The following is an 18,555-nucleotide window of genomic DNA, read 5'->3' as shown; positions in this document are numbered from 1 at the left end:
TGTTGAGGGAATCAGCCCAAACGGCTCGTGCTGCTCGTTTCATCCACACCTCGTCCACTAGTACTCAGGCCAGCCGTTCCTTTAGGACGGTCCACCCATTCCTTTAGGTCCACCCAGGCCAGCCTGGGTCCTCCTGGGTCAGCCCGAGTCCTCCTGGGTCCGCCTGGGTCCAGGTGAAAGGACTCAACAACATTTTTCGTACAGTTTTACTGTATGAAGTATAATGCTGTGATTCTGTTTCCATTTCAAGGTCCCCCCCCACACAGCCTGATATGCGTTATCAAACCACGAAACACCCCCCCCTCCCCCCCTCGGGGTCTTCTTTGAGCTATATATGCGGCGTCGTTCGTCATAGCTCTGCTGTCGCAGCTGCGGCGCACCTAGAAAGGAAGCGTATAACTCTGATAGTGTGCGCACATTCTTTTTTTTTTTGCTGCACACACACACACACACACACACACACACACACACACACACACACACACACACACACACACACACTCTCAGAGTTATACAGACCCGTGAGTAAAGGGGTCCAAAAAGCTCGGGAAATATTTTTGTACACGCTCAAGACCTTTTAACCCATTCTGAACGGGAACCCATTCTGGTGTTGGCATCATGTTATGCTTTAGCTATTGAAAAACAGCAGATCTACAAGCTTGTAGGTCTGCTATTTTTTGAAAAGTCGAAGAACGACTTGACATTTTTAGAATCTGATCTCAGGTCAGAATGGGTTCATCAGACCAGTGTGCATGTCCAGTGGAAACCTCGTATGAATCTGATCTCAGGTCAGGGCGTACGTCGTCGTCATACGAAGACCTTGGCGAGCGCGTCGGCCCCGGCGCTCCCGATGTAGCACTTGGTGGGGTGGAACGCCACGTCGTGGATGGACTCCTCCAGCTTCTTCCGGTGGGCCGTGAACTCCTGGATGCACGTCTTGCTCTCCATGTTCCACAGGCGGACGGAGCAGTCGTGACCTGGTGGGTGAGGGAGGGAGGGAGGGAGGAGGACCTTAGAGTATATATACACAATAGAGAAGACACCCAAGTTCTCCTCCCGTCCACTTGCATTGAGTTGCTCAGAAGCGCATGAGGCGAATCCACTCCTCCTTCCGGTTTAGGAACAGTGTGCATTCTGGATGGATTGTCCTCAAACACATGAACGCGCGACGACCGGCGGAGTGGACGGAGCCTAGTGCGCGTTCATGTGTTTGAGGACCAAACCTTACCAAACTGCAATACCTTCTTCGGCCACTATGTCCATTGCGCTTCAGGATTTCCTCTGGGTGTCTTCTCTATTGTATAATAACTCTATGAGGAGGACAGACAGACAGACAGTAGAACCGGCTATTTTCCTAATGACTTTGACAAAGAAACTAATTTAATGAATAATGAATGAAATGTAATTTTGTCCAATCTTATAATGGTGGCGGGGTAGACGGTTAAAGGGACACTTCACCCCTTTTGCAACCAGAGCTGATTTTAATGACGTTTGTTGGTAGACAGGCAACACTTTCCTGGAATGTTTGTGTGGAATATGCGTTTGTAGATCTTTTAGTATTTCAAAGTGTCCATGATGCCATGGACACTGGGCTAACTTCCTTCCTGGACTACAATTCCCATAATGCTTTGGTGGGCTGTTTTAGTGAGACAACATAGAAGTATAAGTGAGCACAGTGTCCATGACATCATGGGCACTTGGAAATACTAAAATATCTAAAAACACATAATACCCACATAAAAGCCCCAGGAAAGTGTTTCCTGTCTCACAAACATCATTAAAATAAGATCTGGTTGCAAAAGAGGTGAAGTGTCCCTTTATTACAATATACAATTTGGTGTGGTTTTATTTGGTCTCTCTGCTCTTCTATTGAGACATTTAAAGCCTGTGTCTGAGGTGGACACGACCTTTGACACAATCTTGTTTCTCCCCAGAGCAAGCTGGCGGCCATATGCAGGCTCTTTTAGCTCAGTGGTAAAAATGTCAGCACTTTCAAATCCGGGGTAGAGCAGGAAAAGTTACACATAGTGCAACTTTAACCCATTCTGGACGGGAACCCCTTTTGGTGTTTTAACTAAGCATCATGTCATGCTTTAGCTATTGAAAAATAGCAGATCTACAACCGCACCGAGTGGCGCGCTACGAGCTTGTAGGTCTGCCATTTTTGAAAAATCGCAAAAATGCGGCACAAATCTTTGAATATATTCTTTCAGAGCGAACATTTTTTTAAATTCTGACATCAGGCCTAAATGGGTAAAAGTATGCATTCGTTTACACAAGTATATTTTGACTCATTTCTTAAGTTCCTTCTCATTGAACCCAGAGATCTGAGTTCTTTCTTCCATCAAGCATAGTTCAGAAACCAAATAAGAGAAAAGTGAACGCTCACTCCCAGACATCAGATAGAGTCCGTTGGGATCCACAGCAAGACATGTGACCGCATCCAGATGGGCCACCATGGAATGAATCAGTTTGCCTTTCAAAGTGGAAAAAAGAAAAGAAAAAAGAAACACACACACACACACATTACATCTCTTACCTCCACACTGTAGTTTCCATTTCATTATTAATTCATAATTAACGCTCTCATGGACTAGATTTATACGTCACGATACGCTGCTGGTTGTCATGCGACGGACATAATAGCAGATCTACAAAAAGGCAAATCAGCAAGCTCACGACTCACGGTGAGCTTATCAGTGTTGTTTTCGTCGACTAGAACCAGACGAAAAATGTTCCGTGGACTACCTTTTTCCACTGGCGAACACTAAATGGAGACTACATGTAAACTAAGCTATGACGACTACATCCAAGACTAAATATACTGACGATTTCGTCAACAAATAAAAACTAGGCTAAAATGTTAGGAAGGGACTAGTGGACAAGAGATCCAGTGTAATAGCAGATCTACAAGCTTGTAGATCGGCTATTTTCAGCAAGTGGAAAAAGAAAAGAAAAAAACAGTCATTACGACGGCATCAAGGCCCACCCAAAATACATTTTAGTCGACTAAATCAACTATAGTTTTAGTCGACTAAAACTAGGACGAACACTAAAACATTCCAGGTGACTAAATGTGACTAAAACTAAAACGCAAGCTATTCAAAAGACTACAGCCAAAAACAACACTTCTGGAGCTTATAGATTGTGGTGCTCAAGTCATCATAGATTACAAAGTTTCACTTTCAGCAGCAGAAAGAATAAAGTATAGCTTTGAACTGTGTGAGCCGGCTGAGCTGGGTTACCTGTGTTGTTGTCAAAGAACTGGATGTGTCTGTCCTCCTGGGCTGTGATGGTTATCGGCAGGGTGGGGTGACTCAACACCCGGTTGATCCTACAGGTGGCGTCTGTGTGTGTGTGTGTGTGTGTGGTGGAGGGGGCATTAGAAGGATGTTAGTACTGTTTTACATTTCATCATTAGCAGACACAACCGGCTATGAATGACAAATGCAAAGCATTTTCTAGAGAACCGACGATACGTTTTGAAAAGTTCTTCAAGCTGTTGTACTAAAAAAAAAAAAAAAAGCAGCACAGACAATATAGCTGCTGTATAACAACAACACATATATAGAAACGACACGGCAAACGTATCTGCATATATAAGTACAGTATTAACAAAAAATGTAGTTTAATAATTATTATTATTATTATTAGTATGTGGACAGAACCCTGATGGCAGAGGACCCCTTGGTAGATAGATGAAGCAGGCACCCCCCCCCCCACCACCACATATATGCACATTTTCATATTAAACTTGTATTAAAGTTTTCCCATCGATTTTATAGATGGCTTCATAGACTTGGTTGACAGTACTATCATCGGTTTTGTGTACATTCATCTGATCAGATGAATATCAAATATCGAAATACTGAATAAAGCAACTTTAAAAACAGTCTGTGGTGCTCACAAAGTACACTATATGTTACTTAAAATGACCCCGAACAATACTCGTTCTGCTCTTTTCCCCCTTCCTTAGAAGCTCTCAGTGTGTCGCAACGTGACGCATTGAGAGCTTGTAGATCGACTATTTTATAGACGCTACTGGTTAATAAAATAAAAAATAATTTGGCGGCACTATTGTAGACCATACAGTGCTGACCATATTTTGAGGGCCCAAAAGGTCAAAGTGACTGGTGCAGGAATAACAATAATAATAGTAATGTCTATTACCAGGCTATAGGTCAGGAAGGCCATCAAATAAAACAATTACGTTTGTCCAGCTGAGAGCCTTCATTTGATTTCAAGGGTTAAGGATCATTTTAAATGTAACAATGTAGAATATGCAGTGAAATTATTGCATTTTGGGGCGGGAACCCCTTTTGGTGCTTTAAACATTATGTTATAATTTAGCTATTGAAAAATAGCAGACCTACAAGCTCATAGCGCGCCACCGAGTGGCGCGCTACGAGCTTGTAGGTCTGCTATTTTTGAAAAATCAAGAACATGTGGTGCAAAGAAATAAATATTTATTTCAGAAAACCGGAATCTTTTTTTTTTAATTTCGAGGTCAGGCCTAAATTCAGAATCTCAACAAGAGACACTGGTGTCTACATGAGACGGAGGAGAAAGTGGTACAGTCATCTGACTGGCATGCCATTTGTTTTTTGAGGTGGCCCTTCCCTGAAAGTCCTACCCTGGCCAGGAGTTAATGTATGTACCGTACCGTACATACTACTGTACATAGTACCTGCTAGACCGGCCGAGTCCAGCTTGAGGAGGAGCTGCTGCGTCTCCATGTTGAAGAGTCCAATATGGCCGCTGTTGAACGAGGTGACCATGTGTGCCGGCTCACTGCGCACCAGGTCCACTGACGTGGGCACACCCAGCTCTGAGAGACGCACACACACACAGTCACGCACACACACACAGTCACACGCACACACACACACACACACACACACACACACACACACACACACACACACGACTAAATCAGCTGTTCTCAAACGATTTCATGCCAAGGCAAGGAGGCCCACATTGATAAGCGGAAATGTTTTTCTTCTATAGAAGAGTTTTTAGAAATGCTCAAAACATCAGATGTATACATCTGATATATTTTAATAGCATAAAGTGTAAAATATGGATAAAAGTGGTTTAAATGATTGTGATGCTGAATTAACACTTATTTTTTTTTCATTTCGCAACAGACCGTGTGATGACATAGACTCCTGATTTCATTCACCAGTGAGTGATTTGGGTGCCGCGTCATTAGTCAGAAGGTTCATTGTGTTCCTAAATGACTATATCCCTATCTCTCTAACCTTAACCCAAACCTAACCGCAACCACGGGAGCAGCGCATGTTCGCCAACCGTAATGCATGTTCGGACTGACGGGACTTCGGATCTACGGGCAGTTCCCGTGATTTCCATTGCTGCGCATGTTCCTCCAAAACACACCTGATTTAAATTACAGGGCTATACCGTTATGAATATATCACCGCCACCTGGCGCAGGTCGTCCAAATGATCCATGGGTCGGCGGTTCGAATCGCGGCTCCTCCTCCTGTCTACGTGTGTCGAAGTGTCCTTTTGGGGCAAGACACTGAACCCCAAATTGCTCCCGATGTGCTGGTTGGTACACCTTGCATGGCTTCCGCCGATGTGTGTGTGAACGGGTGAATGTAATGCACAATCTATGTAAAGCGCCTTGGATAGAGGCGCTATATAACTGCACCGTTTACCATTTATTTGGTTACAAACGGCTACAACTACAACCCATCTCAAACCCTCACCCTAACCTCCCACGGGGCAGCACACCTAAACCTAACCTCAACCCATGCCTACTCTATAACCAGTGACTAGTCTAAACTAAATATGCCCCCCCCCCCCCCCCCTGTTTTCTCTATAGACCGTTAATTGCCCGAGATCCACATTGAAGCTATACGGGGATCCACCGTTCCAACGTGTTGAACCCGAGACACCTCGGAATTCAATGTCGTCATTCATTTATTCAATGAAGTAATTATTTCAATTCCTTCATAACGGAGAGACAGGGAACCCGAAGGAAGACGGGAAGGCCTTTTGCAGCACAGGGTCTCTCCCAAAGGGGCCAGCTATGCACTCCAATGTTGAAGCGCTGGGCCCTAGTGGTAACGAGGAAGGACTGCAGGCGGACCCGTGGATTCTTGACGAGGAAACCCCGTGCAACCGAGCGCCCAATGTAAAGCCCAGGTGCACTCTGGGTGCACTTCCGCATTTGGACACCACTTCAAATTTGGTGTCCAAATGCGGAAGTGAAATGCTGAATCAGCGAAAAGACGGTACTTCCGGCAGCCTTCCGGGTGCTTCAAAACGCCACTGAGCAACTTCCACTGACATGAATAGCGGAGGGGGCGGAGCTTCGCGCTAGTTTAGTCTCTATCCTTTTAATACTCTATGGTCTCTCCAGACAGAATTGAACCAGTGACGTTTACAACAATGTCGGTGGGACTCTGCACGCTATCCAGTCAGCAGCGCCCCCCCCCCCAGTGGAGGCCGTCATCACCACCATCAGTATATCACCATCATCATCATCACCATCATCGTGCATGGTCGTCCTGACCCTCACCTCCTGTCTGGTTGAAGACAGCCAGGGAAGACAGCGAGGAGGAGGAGGAGGAGTCCGCAGCAGCGTCCCACAGCCTCACCGTCCCGTCTCCGGAGCAGGACAGCAGACGGCGATGTGCCGAGCTGTACACCACTCCCCACACGGCGTCCGTGTGGCCGCTGAGGCACCCGCGCAGCACCCCCGGCTCTGTGTATACGCACACACCAGGACACACGGAGGACACACACACACACACACACACACACACACACACACACATACGGAACGAGGAAGATGGAGAAACGGAGAATGAAAGAGAGAAACGGAGAGACGCACACACAGAGCGAGGGGCGGACGGACGGACGGACAGACAGAGATGGAGCAAAAGAGAGAGAGAGAGAGAGAGAGAGAGAGAGAGAGAGAGAGAGAGAGAGAGAGAGAGAGAGAGGGAGAGAGAGAGAGAAAGACAGTCAGCCAGGGGATAGGTGAAAATAGAAAACAACAGACACAAAGATTACTCACTTTCACCCCTATATACTACGGTAATAGTGGGGGGGGGGGAAAGCCAATCGATGCATTTGTATCTATTTAACAACATTTTAAAGAATTACCATTCTGACTTCTTGAAACATTTCCGTCTCAAACAACCGTTTGAAAATGTGTCCAGAATAAAGCGACCATTGCAGGGTTGATGTATACGAGAAGTCAAAACGTAAACCCATTTTGGGTTTTGGTGTTAGCATTACGTTATGCTTTATAGCTATTGAAAAATAGCAGATCTGCAAGATCTTGTAGGTCTGCTATTTTTGTAAAAATCGAAGAACGACTGACACATGGAAACACGGCTTTTTCAGAAAACTGTCAGGATGTAGAAGACTTTTTTTTTATTTATTTTTTTTTAGAATCTGATCTCAGGTCAGAATGGGTTAAACGTGTGGAGCGTACCATAGGAGTCGTAGGGGTCCACGTTGGGGCTGGGCGTGTTCCAGCACTGGATGGTACCGTCCACCCCGCCACTGAAACACTGGTCTCCGGTGGAACTCATGGTCACACACAGCACCGCACCGCTACAACAACAACAACAACAACACAATATGGTCTGTGTTATTTCACATTCACCACAACCTCTCACAGTCATGTTCACACAGTAGAACAAGTAAGACGCGCGGACGCGGGAAAGCGAACGCAGCTCGTAAATTGCAATAACAATTACAATAAATAACTTTTTTTTTTTTAAGTTCTTTATTGTTATTTTTTTTGTACGTTTTTTTAAAAGTTTTTTCTTTTAAAGTTTTTTTTTAAAAGTTACGTTTATTTTGTGTGGGATACAGCTGCGCCCTCTGGTGGGGGGCTGGTGGTGTTACAGCGTGACACACAAGAAATGAGACATAATTGAAATACAAGCGTACAGTATACCAATATTAACCAAGTATATATATATGCCTAATGCAGTTATTGTGGTATGTGTACAGTAGTGCGGATGTCGTTACTATTATATGTACATGGCGGCGTAGTTATATATAATATATTACACATTATTTATGTTCATCTGCGGCCAAGTCGGCCTCTCGCGCTTCCGTCTTCACAGCCGCAGCAGACGCTGCGCTAAAACCTATAAGTCTCGGCCACAAGAAACCCATGGGCTTACGAGACTGCGATGTCGATGATGAGGAAAGTCGTTGTCATATGTAGTTATAAGTAAATATAGTTCCAAGTAGTCGTATATGCACAATTGCACATAATACAGTAGTTCAAAGGACTCACCAGTGAGCTCTGAATGTGTATATAGGTTCGACGTCCAGAGCGGCACACCTGCACAAAACCAAAACAAAGAACATCTGGGTCAGGTGGTTCTGAACAAACCACCTCCAGGCATCCATTTTGTAGGCTCACCATCCCCTCGTGGGCTCACAGTAGCTACCACCCCCAAAGAGTTCCTCCTTGCCGTCTCATTCGCTAAACTTTCCCTCAAAGCCTGGACAACATGAAATACACACATATATATATATATATATATATATATATATATATATATATATAAATATATATCATCAATTAAAATAGGTTAAAGAAAGTTGTCATTTGCTCACGTGTAAGGTGCATGCTTCCAGGGAGTTACAAGTTAAAAAAGCCTTGACACTAAAAATCAGCACCAAACCTCTTTGCCGAATATAGCCCGGTCTACGCGGCTGCGTTTTGACGAGGGCTGTGGACAGTTGTGCAACCTGCCAATCATCATCAGAACTGTGGTTTCTATATTTATTTACTTTCCCGGTGATGTCACTGGTATGCAGGTTTCTGAAGGTTTCTGAAGTGTCCACAGCCCTCCTCTGACACACAAAGAGAGGGAGTAGACAGAAATGGTGCCATCTTATAATGAGCATTAGGACCAATTATATTATAATATATATTGAATATTGGTGAAAGGTCCGCCAGTAGTATCATGGGGGGGGGACCGGGCCTTCTGCAGTAATATACACAATTGTTGTGTATATTACGCTCAGCAATATCCTTCTGTGCTTGACATTGTTTTTTAAACCATGCTTTCGACCTTCTACGATTGATTGTTATGTTTTAATGACGTAGCGCTCTAGGAGTTTCCCTGTGAATAAAATGTCCAATAAAAAAAAAATCAAATGTATTATTATTGTCGTTGTTGTTGTTATTAAGTTCAAAACAAAGCACATCATAAAAAGCAGCCCAGGAACAGACAAGAGGTGATGTAGAGGCAGTAAATGAGGAGATGGAGAACAGTACGGTACAGTTCTCAAACGTTTTCATGTCAAGGACCCCCCCCACATTGATATACTGTATTGACTAGTTTACTAGTCGACTAGTAAATCCACTAGTCCACCTTGTTGGTACTCGTTGACTATAGTTGATAAGACAACAGGAGGGGGGAGTCTGGCTAAATGGGAATACAAAGTCCTTAGCATTGCAATCAGCTTTGGTATACGAGCCAATCCGCGAGCGAGGCTCGGGGCTCTGTGATTGACAGCGCACGCTGGCCAATCGGGAACGATTTGAGCAGTCGACGACGTGTGCACTGCACTGCACTGCACTCCTCGACTCATCTCGTTCGCCACAACAGAACAGGGCGGAGCTATAGTGGCTATAGCGGTGACGTCATACAATTTCCGACAATTATCTTCGCAGAGACGGCAAAAAAAGTCGTTTACATTCGATTCGATTCAGCCCATAACAAATTAGATTTTCGAAATAAACGGAGACTGCTAGTGTGGCAAGAAGATTTCACTGCTGCTGCTGCTGCTGTGTGCAATGCATAGAGTACTGTACTGCTGTGGGACAGGAGGAATGAGGGAGTAGGAACGCTGATTGGCTGAAGGGGCTGTCCGTCAACGTTACTCTCCCGCCCCCACGGCTAAACAGCCACACACTGCGATTATGCCAGACTCTCTCCCCCTCGGGCAGAATGCAAATCCGGGGAGGGTTTTACCCAGGCTAGTTATAGTCACCAATGTACACAGTTTTTAAATGTGCAAATATTTATCACCCCCCCCAAAAAAGGTAGTTAAAAACTCTTTCAGCGCCACCTGGTGGTCACCAGTTTAGGCTTTGAGTGCCAATTTTCCCATTATAAAGAAAGAAAGAACTTGTAATTCTATTATGCACGTAATGTGCATGTCATCACCTGTACACTTTGAACTTTCAAAATATGGTTGAAAAATTCCCAAGGGAGAGAGACGTCTTAACGCCCGCGGCATCCATTTAGTAAGTAAGTCAATTTTATTTATAAAACACCTTTCTTAACAATGTTACAAAGTGCTGTACAGTGAACACAATAAAATCAATTCAATAATTAAAACAGGACAGTACAACAAGCAAATAGGAACGACATAATCAAGTCAAATAACATCAGAAAAATGTTCCCGAAATAAAATTTCAGCAAACTTTAAAAAAGTATTGACAGACTCAGCATTTTTCAAAGTGCAAGGCAGGGCGTTCCATAGAGTATAGTGCAACTACTGCAAAAGCACGGTCACATTTACAAAGACGGCAATAAGACGTCTTGTCGTCCGTGGCACCTATAAAGAGTCAACTGTACTACTCAACTAGTCGACTAGAGTAAACTAGGCGACTAAGTCAACTAGTAAAAGAAATGACTAGAGAAGTGAATGCCCCCCCCCATAGTGTCCGTTACTATACTTACTTCTTGGCAGGAGAGGTCTTGTGCAGGTTCCACAGCTTCAGGGTGCAGTCCTCCGAGGCCGTGACCAGCACGGGCTCCACCGGGTGGAAGGCCAGGCTGCGGATGGAGTCGAAGTGGCTCCGCAGTGTGTACTTTGGGCTCCAGGTTTTCCTCAGAGCGTCCTGGTTGCTGGCGATCTGGTGTGTGTGTGTGGGGGGTGGGGGGGGAGGACACATTATTTAAAACCCATTTTGACCCTAGATCAGATTTAAAAAAAAAACGTCTTACAGTTTTCTGAAAAAGCTATGTTTCCATGTCAGTCGTTCTTCGATTTTTTCCAAAAAAATAGCAGATCTACAAGCTTGTAGCGCTACGAGCTTGTAGATCTGCCATTTTTCAATAGCTAAAGCATAACATGATCTGCTAACACCAAAAGGGGTTCCCGCCCCGAAAATGGGTTAAAACAAGCTATTATTTTTTTTGGTTTGTGTTATAGTTGAACTAATTATATTAACCCATTTAAAAAATATGTCTGTTATTTTCCAATAGCTAAAGTATAACATAATGCTTAGTTAAAACACCAAAAGGGGTTCCCGTCCTTAAACAAGCTATGATTTTTTGTTTGCGTTAGTATTAATAGTTGAACTAGTAATTATATTAACTTTTTTCTTTTAATAAATACAATTTAATTTTGACTATGTTAATACAATATAACTTATATAATTGGGGTGGTTGTATTTGGTCGGGAACCCATTTTGGTGTTAGCATCATGTCGTGCTTTAGCTATTTAAAATCACACCTGTGTGAACCAAGTGGTGCAACTCCCCTCTCTCTCTCTCTCTCTCTCTCTCTTTCTCTCTCTCATTAGAGACACAGCACTACCCCTCTCTCTGTTTCTGGCGCCCCCTACTGGTATAAATGAGTAACATACTCGTGCTCATAGACACAGGTACACAGGTACACGGACAAAGCTGGATGTAGAAGTGGTTGCACCACTTAAAAAATAGCAGATCTACAAGCTCATAGCGCGCCCTTGTATAGGTCTGCTATTTTTGAAAAATCGAAGAACGACTGACGTATAGAAGACATTTTTTTTAATCCGATCTCAGGTCAGAATGGAAAACTGTCGGGAAGTAGAAGACATTTTTAGAATCAGGTCAGAACCGGTTAAGAACATGGAGATGTGTGCTCACGTCGTAGGCCAGGCCCTCTGCCTCGTTGGCCACGGTGAGTCCGGCCAGCTCTCCCAGTCCCATCTCACTGGAGTCTGCCTCGTCGTGACCCAGGATGAAGGTTTTTCCCGAGGAGGGCAGGAAGGTCATCACGTCTACTGGGACAGACGCACGCACGCACGCACACCCACCCACACCCCCCCCCCCCCCCCACACACACACACACACACATAGATCTTAGACCTTTTGGTGTTTTAAACATCATGTTATAATTTAGCCATTGAAAAATAGCTGACCTACAAGCTCGTAGCGCGCCACCGAGTGGCACGCTACGAGCTTGTAGGTCTGCTATTTTTTGAAAAATCATGTCCAAATGTGGTGCAAAGATTTGAATATTGATGCTCTTTCAGTGCGAACGTTTTTAACTAAAACCTTTGCTTCTGGGCATTTCTTTTTCAGACGGGGGTCAGCGGCCAATTTAATATATTACTGGGGGTCCTTGACATGACATATTGAGAACCACCGATATAGAAACATGAGGTTTAAAATATATTTTTAAAATGTCGACGGCCGGACGTAGCGCGTGGAAGGGACACGTTATTTCCGACCAGTTCCTTTCCCCTCCATCAGGCGCCCCGGCTGGCCATGAGGGGGAGGTAACTTCTTTCTTTCATCAAAGTAGGGCATCGATTTCAGAAAGAACTTCTTTCTTTCTGAAATCAATGCCCTATATACTTTGATCAATACTACAGTCAGTACAGTCCCATGCAAAAGTATCAAAATGACCATCTAAACAAGCTCAGAAAAACTATGACCCTTCGTTTCGAAACTTGTGGATCGGCTCTACTTTCGAATCCTGAAAAGTAACAGTTTTGAACATAATGAGGTTCACACCAGTCAGTCGTGCCTAATTTAGGATATCGTATATATTATATATATATATATATTTATATATATATATATAAGATCCATTCTCCTCAGCAGGGAAAAGACTGAGATCGAGACTGAGATCAGAGACGGAGGAGCCGATGGAGCGTATGGAGAGTATCGTCTCCGCCTGGTGGAAAACTCATGTATTGTGTGTCCCCAAAAAGTGTTACTTTTCAGGATTCAAATTCAAAAGCAGCAGATCTACCAAGCTCAACAAAGTGCATATACACTAAGTATATGGAGATAAGAGGTTTCTGCCCGACAGTGTTGTTTTTGGCAGCAAATTTCTATTTTAGTCATATATAGTCTTTTGAATAGAGACTTAGTTTCAGTCACATTTTAGTCACCTGGAATGTTCTAAGTGTTTAGTCTAGTTTTAGTCGACTAAATGTCATACGATTTTAGTCGACTAAATCTACAGTTGATTTAGTCGACTAAAATGTGTTTTGACAGGCCTTGATGTCGTTGTAATGACATATTGTTCATTTTGGTTGCATGCTGAAAATAGCAGTCGCGACGCGTTGCGAGATTGTATATCTGCAATTTTCAGCATGCAACATCATAATTAAATTTGCGGATGATACCACAGTGATCGGACTGGTAACCGACGGTGATGAGAGGGCCTATAGGAGGGAGATAGAGGATCTAACTCTATGGTGCGATAACAACAACCTCTCACTTAACACCAATAAGACCAAAGAAATCATTGTAGACTTTAGGAAGTCCAAAGGTATCCACACCCCCATTTCCATCAAAGGGTCATCTGTCGACATAGTTGATAACTTTAAATTCCTGGGCATACACATCACAGACACATTCACATGGTCACTCAACAACGAGTACATCCTCAAGAAGGCGCAGCAGCGACTGTACTTTCTGAGGCGCCTTAAAAAATTTGTCTTAAGTACTAAAGGTCTAGTGAATTTTTATCGCTGTATAATTGAAAGTGTCTTAACTGGCTGTTATCACAGTGTGGTACGGTAACACGACCGCTCAGGATTGCAATAGGTTGCAGAGGACCATTAAAACAGCAGCTAAAATCATCGGCACTACAGAATTACCCAGTCTCCATAACATCTACACCACGCGCTGTATGAAAAAAGCCCATAACATCATGGAAGACACCAGCCACCCCGCAAATACCCTGTTCAAACTACTCCCTTCCAAAAAACGCTACCAGAGCATCAAATCTCGTACCACCCGTCTCAGTAACAGTTTTTACCCCCAGGCAGTCAGGCTGCTGAACAGCTGACCTCGAACTGTATTGCACTTCACTTCACTTGCACTTTTCTTTTCCTGTTTTTCGTCTTTTTGTTTTATGTCCTGTGTATGTAAGATTGAGAGTGCTCTGAGCAAAACAAATGTCATTGTATGTATACTCTGTATTTATACAATGACCTGAACCTGAACCTGAACCTGAACCCAGCATAAAACTGGATCTCTTGTCCACGAGTCCCTTCCTAACATTTTAGTCTAGTTTTTATTTGTTGACGAAATTGTCAGTATATTTAGTCTTAGTTTGAGTCATCGTAGATTCGTTTTTATTTAGTTTTAGTCAATGAAAAAAGGTAGTCGACGAACATTTCTCGTCTTAGTTTTAGTCGACGAAAACAACACTGCTACCCGACAGCAGACATAATCTGCATCAGAAAGACCTTCTAGGAAATAAGTGTCTAAAACTAGACCAACACTAAGACATTCCAGGTGACTAAAATGTGACTAAAACTAAATTAAGTTTCAGTCCAAAGACTAAAATAGAAATAGCAGATCTACGAGCTCGTAGCGCGCCACCGAGTGGCGCGCTACGAGCTTGTAGGTCTGCTATTTATTTTTTTTAATCGAAGAACGACTGACGACTAGACAAGCTCTTTCAGAAAAACTGTCATTTTCAAACAGACATTTTTTTTTAGAATCTGATCTCAGGTCAGGACATGTTCTCGGACATCTTCACCTTCTTCTGTCCGTCCCACGTCCTGCTCACTGATCCTGGGTACGCTGGGTCGGGGAGAGGGCGGAGGCACCGAAGGCTGCAGGGACTGGAGGTCCTCCGCCTCCCGGAGGTTAGCCAACATGTCCTGGAGTTTGGAACGGTTTGGTCCTGATGACAGGAGAGCAAGACGGAGTCGGTTTAGGGTTTATTTATTTAGCATGTAGTACCAAAAAAAAGACAATAACATAATCAAAGAACAAAAAATACAATGCAAGGAAGGGAAGAAGCCCAGCTGGCTTATTTGGAATCGTTTTCCTGTAGGAAGAGGTAATTGGTTTAAACAGATTAAAAGTTCATAAAGAACAGTACATAAGTCTACAAGTTGGCAAAGGGGGAGTAAAGAAATAAAAGCACAGACTGCACAAAAAACAGAAATAAACAACAACAACAACAACAACAAACACACGAAAGAAAATAAAACGCATCAAGGTAAAACATGTAAAGTACAGAGAGGAAGAAATAAGATGTTTCTTTAGAGGTTTTTTTTAATATTGGCAAGGATAATGAGGATTTAAAGGTAGAGTAAGTGATTTCACTTAATTCAAATATCACTTATTTTTTTGTTTTGTTGTGATAATCCTCTCTACTATAGAGTGTGCTGACCATATAAGGAGTTCCTCCCTGTCCCCAGTTAACCCCTGGGGGTCAAAAAACCTTAGGTTTCGTTTTTGACTCTCTATCCTGATTGGACGAAGGCTTAGGTCCCACAGCCAAAAACGAAACCTAAGGTTTTTTGAGTGAAATCACTTGCTCTACCTTTAAGTGAAGCATCTAGGGGAGTTCCATAGATGAGGGCCTCTAAATGTTATTAATGTAACGGAGAAGAGGAGAGAGATGAGGGGGATGGAAGGAGGATGGAAACGGCCTCTAAATGTCATTAATGTAATGGAGAAGAGGAGAGATGAGGGGGATGAGAAGGAGGATGGAAACGGCCTCTAAATGTCATTAATGTAACGGAGAAGAGGAGAGATGAGGGGGATGGAAGGAGGATGGAAACGGCCTCTAAATGTTATTAATGTAACGGAGAAGAGGAGAGAGATGAGGGGGATGGAAGGAGGATGGAAACGGCCTCTAAATGTTATTAATGTAACGGAGAAGAGGAGAGAGATGAGGGGGATGGAAGGAGGATGGAAACGGCCTCTAAATGTTATTAATGTAACGGAGAAGAGGAGAGAGATGAGGGGGATGGAAGGAGGATGGAAACGGCCTCTAAATGTTACTAATGTAACGGAGAAGAGGAGAGAGATGAGGGGGATGGAAGGAGGATGGAAACGGCCTCTAAATGTCATTAATGTAACGGAGAAGAGGAGAGAGATGAGGGGGATGGAAGGAGGATGGAAACGGCCTCTAAATGTCATTAATGTAACGGAGAAGAGGAGAGAGATGAGGGGGATGGAAGGAGGATGGAAACGGCCTCTAAATGTTATTAATGTAACGGAGAAGAGGAGAGATGAGGGGGATGGAAGGAGGATGGAAACGGCCTCTAAATGTCATTAATGAAAAGAAAAAAAATAAGCTTCGTTAACCCATTCTGACCTGAGATCAGATTCATACGAGGTTTCCACTGGACACACACTGGTCTGATGAACCCATTCTGACCTGAGATCAGATTCACACGAGGTTTCCACTGGACACACACACACTGGTCTGATGAACCCATTCTGACCTGAGATCAGATTCTAAAAATGTCAGTCGTTCTTCGATTTTTCAAAAAATAGCAGACCTACAAGCTCATAGCGCGCCACTCGGTGGCTCGCTATGAGCTTGTAGATCTGCTATTTTTCAATAGCTAAAGCATAACATGATGCCAACACCAAAATGGGTTCCCGTTCAGAATGGGTTAATGACAGTTAGAGAAAGCAACAAGCTATAGTGCCAGCAGCAGAATGGACAAGCCAACTTCAATTAAGCAATATCACACACGAGAGGGTGTGGGCTAGCGTGATTATTGCCACGACAGTGATGCGGTCGGGAACGAGACGGAGTCGAGTTCCGCGAACATCACCGAAGTGGTGAAGAAGTCCACACCAAAACACATGTGCCCTGAATCAGCCCATATGACCCTGTCCCAACATGCCGTACCGTATATATGTTGTGGCCTTGGATTGTTGCTCCCTGGTTTCCATTTCCACCACTCACACATCGCACATAGCGGTTTGTGACCCTGGAGCTGCCGTTCATACAGAAGTGTGTAGGTCTGCTATTTTTTGAAAAGTCGTGAAAATGCGTCACAAATCTTTGTAAAATTGAACATATTATTCTTTCGGAAGACCCTTTTTTTTGTTCTCTCGACGTCAGGCCTAAATGGGTTAAACTAAAGGAACTGCAGCTCAAGGGTGACAAACAGTGTATGTGTGAGTACCAGGCAGACAGACAGACAGACAGACAGACAGACAGACAGACAGGTAAACTTACTCTTCACCCCTTTCTTGCCTTTGCGCTCCTTCCTGTACTCCTCCTTCAGCTGGGCTATGAGACCCTGGTCCACCTCCCACTGCGCCTCCTTATCTACACTCAGCGGGGAGCAGGAGGTGACGTGAGGGGAGGAGAGGAGAGGAGAGGAGAGGAGAGGAGAGGAGAGGAGAGGAGAGGAGAGGAGAGGAGAGGAGAGGAGAGGAGAGGAAAGGAGAGGAGAGGAGAGGAGAGGAGAGGAGAGGAGAGGAGAGGAGAGACGCCGGGGAGGTGGCGAAAGGAGAACGGGAAGCGGAAGGAGATGGGGAAGAAGGAGGAGGAAGAAAGGGAAAGTGAAGGAGTGGAAGGAGGAGGAGAAAAAGACAAGAGGAGGTGAAGGAGGAACAGGAAGGGAGCAGGAAGGTGAAAGGAAGAGCAAGAAAAAGGAGGCGAAGGAAAATAACAAGCGGGAAGTGGAAGGGAAAATAAGGAACAGGAAAAGGAGGTGTCAGGTTGTTTCAGGATAAACCCCCCGTGCTATGCTATTTCCTGTTGCTGATAAGAGTGTCGCAGACAGTCCCAAAGTAAGCAGACGTGGCACCACTGGTTGTGAGCTTGTAGGTCTGCTATTCTGGGCGTGTGATACACACAACGCAGTGTGAATCGGGGAGGCATCAGGGATGTTTTTTTATGGTAATACAGGAGGAGACAACATAAAGGACATGCGGCGTTCACATTTCTGACAGAAACAAAGACGTCAAAACAAAACATCTGGTGACTCAGCTGTGCTGTAAAGAATCAATCAAAAGCCATTGACAGTTCTGCCTTCAGCACAGTGCAATTGTAACCCATTCTGACCTGAGATCAGATTCTAAAAAATGTCTTCTAACATCCCCTGACAGTTTTCTGAAAAAGCTATGTTTCTGTGTCGGTCGTTCTTTGGTTTTTCAAATTTTCAAACCAAGACATTATTTTTTTATGTTATTGTAATCGGATAACAGAGCACCGAAGTCTGACGTCAATTACCAGTAGAGGGCGCAAATCCACGGGTTCACGTACTTTTTATTTGCATTGTAATCCCCATATAGGGCGATTTTAGATCGCCTCATATAAGAACTGTGTTTGGAAAAAAATAAACAAATCACCCAGGCCGCTTCACTTCATATGGATATGAAGAATCAAATGACTGAGAGAAAACGCTATATACTGTTACCGCTACTCAATTAGTTACATTTTCGCTAGAAACAGACTGTATCATATTATGACTGACTGACTGTCGCAAGCGATACAGAGACAACCTCCCTGATAAAAATGCAGAGACGGCTTGTTTATTTTCAGACAACACGATTTGAAGATGACCCCCCCATGTTGTTCTCCATGGAGGAAATGACTTCCGT

At 43.9% G+C, this 18,555-nt stretch overlaps 1 protein-coding gene across 1 annotated transcript in view; it reads right to left on the bottom strand.

Moving 5' to 3' along the window:
* Positions 1 to 337: 337 nt before the first annotated feature.
* strn (striatin, calmodulin binding protein) overlaps positions 338 to 18,555 on the bottom strand; it is a 59,860-nt gene continuing 41,642 nt past the window's right edge. Inside the window, exons 8-18 of the mRNA XM_080759751.1 lie at positions 17,183 to 17,275; positions 14,729 to 14,875; positions 11,869 to 12,002; positions 10,697 to 10,872; positions 8,290 to 8,337; positions 7,471 to 7,592; positions 6,547 to 6,732; positions 4,688 to 4,828; positions 3,246 to 3,347; positions 2,390 to 2,476; positions 338 to 977 (exon numbers count right to left, since the gene is read on the bottom strand). Of these exons, the coding sequence (XP_080615877.1) occupies positions 808 to 977; positions 2,390 to 2,476; positions 3,246 to 3,347; positions 4,688 to 4,828; positions 6,547 to 6,732; positions 7,471 to 7,592; positions 8,290 to 8,337; positions 10,697 to 10,872; positions 11,869 to 12,002; positions 14,729 to 14,875; positions 17,183 to 17,275 (1,406 nt within the window). The 3' untranslated portion in view covers positions 338 to 807. The remainder of the gene's footprint in view (positions 978 to 2,389; positions 2,477 to 3,245; positions 3,348 to 4,687; positions 4,829 to 6,546; positions 6,733 to 7,470; positions 7,593 to 8,289; positions 8,338 to 10,696; positions 10,873 to 11,868; positions 12,003 to 14,728; positions 14,876 to 17,182; positions 17,276 to 18,555) is intronic.

The sequence above is a fragment of the Protomyctophum bolini genome (assembly GCF_963924005.1).
Source record: "Protomyctophum bolini genome assembly, chromosome: 3".
NCBI classification, from domain to species: domain Eukaryota; kingdom Metazoa; phylum Chordata; class Actinopteri; order Myctophiformes; family Myctophidae; genus Protomyctophum; species Protomyctophum bolini.
This window is presented reverse-complemented; position numbering and strand designations above follow the sequence as displayed.